Source organism: Nicotiana sylvestris, chromosome 6 (genome assembly GCF_000393655.2).
Source record: "Nicotiana sylvestris chromosome 6, ASM39365v2, whole genome shotgun sequence".
Classification (NCBI taxonomy): Eukaryota; Viridiplantae; Streptophyta; class Magnoliopsida; order Solanales; family Solanaceae; genus Nicotiana; species Nicotiana sylvestris.
The window spans coordinates 190,994,461-190,999,074 of NC_091062.1; the positions used below are offsets into that span (position 1 = coordinate 190,994,461).

General features: G+C 43.8%; 1 protein-coding gene across 1 annotated transcript; it reads left to right on the forward strand.

The window, feature by feature from the left end:
• The first annotated feature begins 1,804 nt into the window (after positions 1–1,804).
• Positions 1,805–3,523, forward strand: LOC138871859 (serine/threonine-protein phosphatase 7 long form homolog). The gene is made up of 3 exons (XM_070149765.1): positions 1,805–2,370; positions 3,160–3,218; positions 3,450–3,523. Exons 1-3 carry the CDS (start codon positions 1,805–1,807, stop codon positions 3,521–3,523), a joined length of 699 nt encoding a protein of 232 aa, XP_070005866.1.
• The last annotated feature ends 1,091 nt before the right edge of the window (positions 3,524–4,614 follow it).

The window sequence follows — 4,614 nt, forward strand, 5'->3', positions numbered from 1 at the left end:
TATGGTACATGTTTGCAACATTATAATAATAGACCATCGTTAATAGTTAAAACGAGATTGGAAATGAATGGTAATGTGCTATTAAGCTAATAATTGTAATCATTGCTAATTAGTTAACTGACCGGGAAAGCCGGCTGTCCCACGGGTAGGCCTTGGAGGCCCGATGCGGATTAATCATAAGTTTCTTTCTTAAATGGGGAAGTAGCTCTTAAAATTAACCAATTAGGACCTTTTCTTTCTCTTTAGAGAAAAAATATAAGAAAATCTTAGTTCACTTTAGGAGGGATATACAAATGAAATGAGACGAGCCTCGCTAAATAGAACACATAAGTCGCGGGGCCCTCATCCAATGTATATTTGAAATACTTAGATTCCGAGGCGAGCCGTTTAACGAATTTCACGGTCTTTCCAAAAATAACAACGCGTTAGTCCCTTTAGGTGCGTACTTTAAATAATATTACCTCCTTAAACCCGGGTGCACATTTATGTGACCCAAGTCCAAATCCCAACGAACTCGAAATATGTCGATAATCACGGGTACATTGATTGTGATGTGGTTCGAGATGCATTTCCAGGACGTTGCAATTCTTTTTTAATAATGAGCGAGACGAGCCTCGACAAACAAATACATAAGTCGCGGGGCCCTCTATAAGAGTTTGTAAAATTCCTTAGACATTCGGGATGGGCCGTTTAGCAAAGGTTCACGACCTTCCCTAAAATGATGATACGCTAGTCGCTTTAGGTGCGCCTTTAATAATTTACTTTCTTAAACTCGGGTACACATTTATGTGACCCAAATCCAAATCTCAACGGAGTCGAAATGTGTCGATAACCACGGATACATTGATGTGACGGGGTTCGAGATACGTTTTCACAACGTTGCAATTCTCTGTTAAAATAATAATAATAATAATAATAAAAGTGGTTAAAAGTTAAAATTTGCACATAGGATTCAACATGTATTAAAATCAGATAAATTAGCCGAATATGACAGTTGAGCGATCGTGCTAGAACCACGGAACTCGGGAATGCCTAACACCTTCTCCCGGGTTAACAAAATTCCTTACTTAGATTTCTAGTTCGCGGACTGTAATACAGAGTAAATCCTTTCCTCGATTCGGGATTCAACCGGTGACTTGGGACACCATAAATCTCCTAAGTGGCGATTCTGAATTAAATAATAAATCCTGTTTCGATTGTCCCTTAATTGGAAAAACTTCCCCCCCCCTCGCGCCCCTTTGCGCCTTTTGCGATGGCGCAGGTGAAAAAGGAGGTGTGACACCCATACACAATTATTCAGTCCAATATTAAAAATAAATAATTATTTAATTTATTAAGCTAACAAAATTCTAAAAATGTTGAAATTGACACACATAATAATTAAGGATAGCTTGGTGCTACCGGGCCTCAAATATCGAGCCTGGAACCCATAGATAATTACTCAGTCCAATTTTAAAAATAATTATTTAATTTATTAAACTAACAAAATTCTAAAAATGCTAAAATTGACACGCATAATAATTAAGGATAACTTGGTGCTACCGGACCTCAGATATCGAGCCTGGAACCCATACATAATTACTCAGTCCAATTTTAAAAATAATTATTTAATTCCTTAAACTAACAAAATTCTAAAAATGTTGAAATTGACACGCATAATAATTAAGGATAACTTGGTGCTACCGGGCCTCAAATATCGAGCCTGGAACCCATACATAATTACTCAGTCCAATTTTAAAAATAATTATTTTAATTTATTAAACTAACACATACAATTAATTTTCTTTAAATTATAGTAGACGACATGGACTTTTCACCTGTGCATCCTGGACCAGCCGAGGATCAACTATTAGTGTTGCCGGGTGACCATAGGTCCTCCTTCGTATGGGAGGGACATCTATCAGATCAACCTCTCTGTGCTAGGAGACCTGGCGATTTGTGGGACTTCATGGCGCAACATCATTTCCATGCCCGTGTAGTCGCACGCCTACAGGCTACGGGCTTCTATATGATTTTTTGGATTGGGAGAATGCAGCTTGATTCGTCTCTCATCACGGCCTTGGTAGAGCGGTGGCGACCGGAGACGCACACTTTTCACTTGCCCACTAGAGAGGCCACCATCACGCTGGAAGATGTTCAGGTTTTGTACGGGCTGCGCGTAGATGGACGGGCCGTTGCACTGCCCCAGTACATTAGATCCATGACGCGTGGACGGTATTTGGATATGATGGGGCAGTATACTGGTTACAGACCTCAGGGTGATGCTGTACAGAGAGGGGGCAGTCGCGTTGCTTTGTCAGCCATCAGAGATCATATGGCGATTTTGCACCCAGACATTACCGGCAAGACGGAGGATCTCCATATTGAGCGGTACACGAGGTTGGCGTTGCTCCTGCTTTTCGGGGGTGTCTTGTTCCCGAACACTTCGAGAAGTCTAGTGAGTATACACTTTCTCCATCATCTGCAGCAGCTAGATGATTTACCCCTGTACAGCTGGGGTGCTGTTGTTCTCGTATACCTGTATATGAGCATGTTCTGGGCGAGCATGCTTTGCTAGGTGGACATATGTGTTTTTTTGCCCCTTCTACAGGTGACAACATTTTCGAATACTCTGTTCATTACTCCGAATTCTATATGGTCGAAATGTCTCATAAATTTTATGTCAACCTTTTATCTTAGGTTTGGGCCTGGCAGCGGATCATGCCATTGCAGCCACCTCTACTACCACTTGTGCCCGGTGAGGCTTATCCATTTCTTCCTCTAGTTTCTAGGTGGGTTCTCCGGCCTGGGAACTACTGAGGACCGATGCTCATCATAATCTCCCCCTTATCAGGGATGTGTTAGATATGTTGGTGGCCGAACAGGTAAATATGTACCTACACTTACTTGTTATAAATTGAGTTGTGTTGCGCATACTCACTTTTATGTTACTATTTGGTAGTTCATCTGGACGCCATACATCGACGAGTTACTAGCTCAGCTGGCCGATTATTGCTCAGTCGACCGACTGCTTTGGAGCACCTCCGTCCCGATGATCTTCTTCGATATGTTTGAGTATCATGCCACAAAACATGTACGTCACTAGTCTCACCATCCCCAGCCTATACCGGGGGAGCCTGTATGGGTCCCTACACACTATCAGTGAGATGACTGTGTCAGGGTGGACGATATATTTATGGGATGGCTAGAGCAGCAGGTCCATATTTGGGAGCAGCGAGGTAACCGTATTCCGACACCACCTTCATTTACCCAGGAGGCCATTATTCATCTGTTTACATCATGGTACCGTCGTCATACCCGACTGATGATCGGGAACCCCATTCATGTACTTGGCGAGCGCTACAGACCATACGCCGGGAGGCACGAGTCACTGGTATGTTTTTGTGGCTTATTAATATCTTATATTTGTGATATAGCTTTATTTTTTTAATATCTTAAGTGTTTCATAGGCTATTGGGCATCACCTGGTCTACCAGTTAGGATAGGAGATGCAGCAGCATGCCGACAGTGCTGCACTCGTTGAGTATGGCTGGTGGGTGGCAGATTTGGCTCGTCGGACCCTGTTTCAAGCGAGATATGGTGCGAGGTTGTATCACGAGGCTCAGTATACGGCGCCAGAGGACTACCATCGGGGTAGGGCTGTCCCACGAGGTATGGGTAGGGCACGAGGGAGGGGTGCCCCATAAGGCAGGGGTACCCCACGGGGTCGCGAGGGACGGAGAGGAGGGGGTCCCCAGCAAGGGGGTGTTGAGGCACCTGTCGACCCACCTGTTGAGGGACATGATGAGGATTTTGGAGATGAGGATCTTGGAGATGATCAGCCGGGTTATATACCTCAGGTAGATTAGCCTGCCAGCAGCATGCCGTCGTACAGCCTTCAGCTATCTCTATCAGCATCGCAGGTTACCCCGTCAGGAGCATTGTCGATCACGGGTACATTCGATGGGGATGTAGACCAGTACTTTGCATGCCCATCTACCGCAGCTGAGGATCGGCCGACCCGGGACGTGGATGGCAGGCGCAGGTTGAGTTATGCCTCATCCCCGGTGGTTGATGCGGATCTACCACAGGCGCAGGTATGTTTGTATTACTTTAAAATTTCAATTTGTTTTCTTTTCCTTAATGAGATGCCATTAATTAATTTTTAACTCTCTTATGAAGGCTTCGTCCCAGCCCATCTTTGAGGCCACTACATGCTTTGATGAGGAAACCACAGATGCATATACTCAGGAGGCCGACGAGACCATGGTGAGAAAATGTTTTTGGACTTAACACGTACAATACAAATATACTTTTTCACATGCTAAGATTAGTACTTGTTTTGTAGGTTGTTGATGGCCCGATGGCCTATTCTTCCGATCCTGCCAGTTGTGGTGTCGATGCTGCTGCACATCCTCACATAAAGAGGCGGCTTGATGATGATGACCAGATAGTGTACCCGGGCCACAGGGGATGTGACTCAGGCCAGCAACAACACTAAAGCACACAGGCTGCGGGACTCATTGATTTACTTATGTTTTTACTTTGTGTAAATAGTGCATTATGTAAATAATGGTAACAATTATCTTTTAACAACAATTTTATTTTAATTGCATTTGAATAGCAATTTTACTT

Excerpts from the sequence above, each read along its gene's own strand:
- LOC138871859 (XM_070149765.1), top strand. The coding sequence starts at position 1,805 with ATGGACTTTTCACCTGTGCATCCTGGACCAGCCGAGGATCAACTATTA. Across the intron at positions 2,371-3,159 it reads GAGGATCTCCATATTGAGCG|GGTGGACGATATATTTATGG; the intron begins GTACACGAGGTT and ends TGACTGTGTCAG. Across the intron at positions 3,219-3,449 it reads CCATATTTGGGAGCAGCGAG|GCTATTGGGCATCACCTGGT; the intron begins GTAACCGTATTC and ends AGTGTTTCATAG.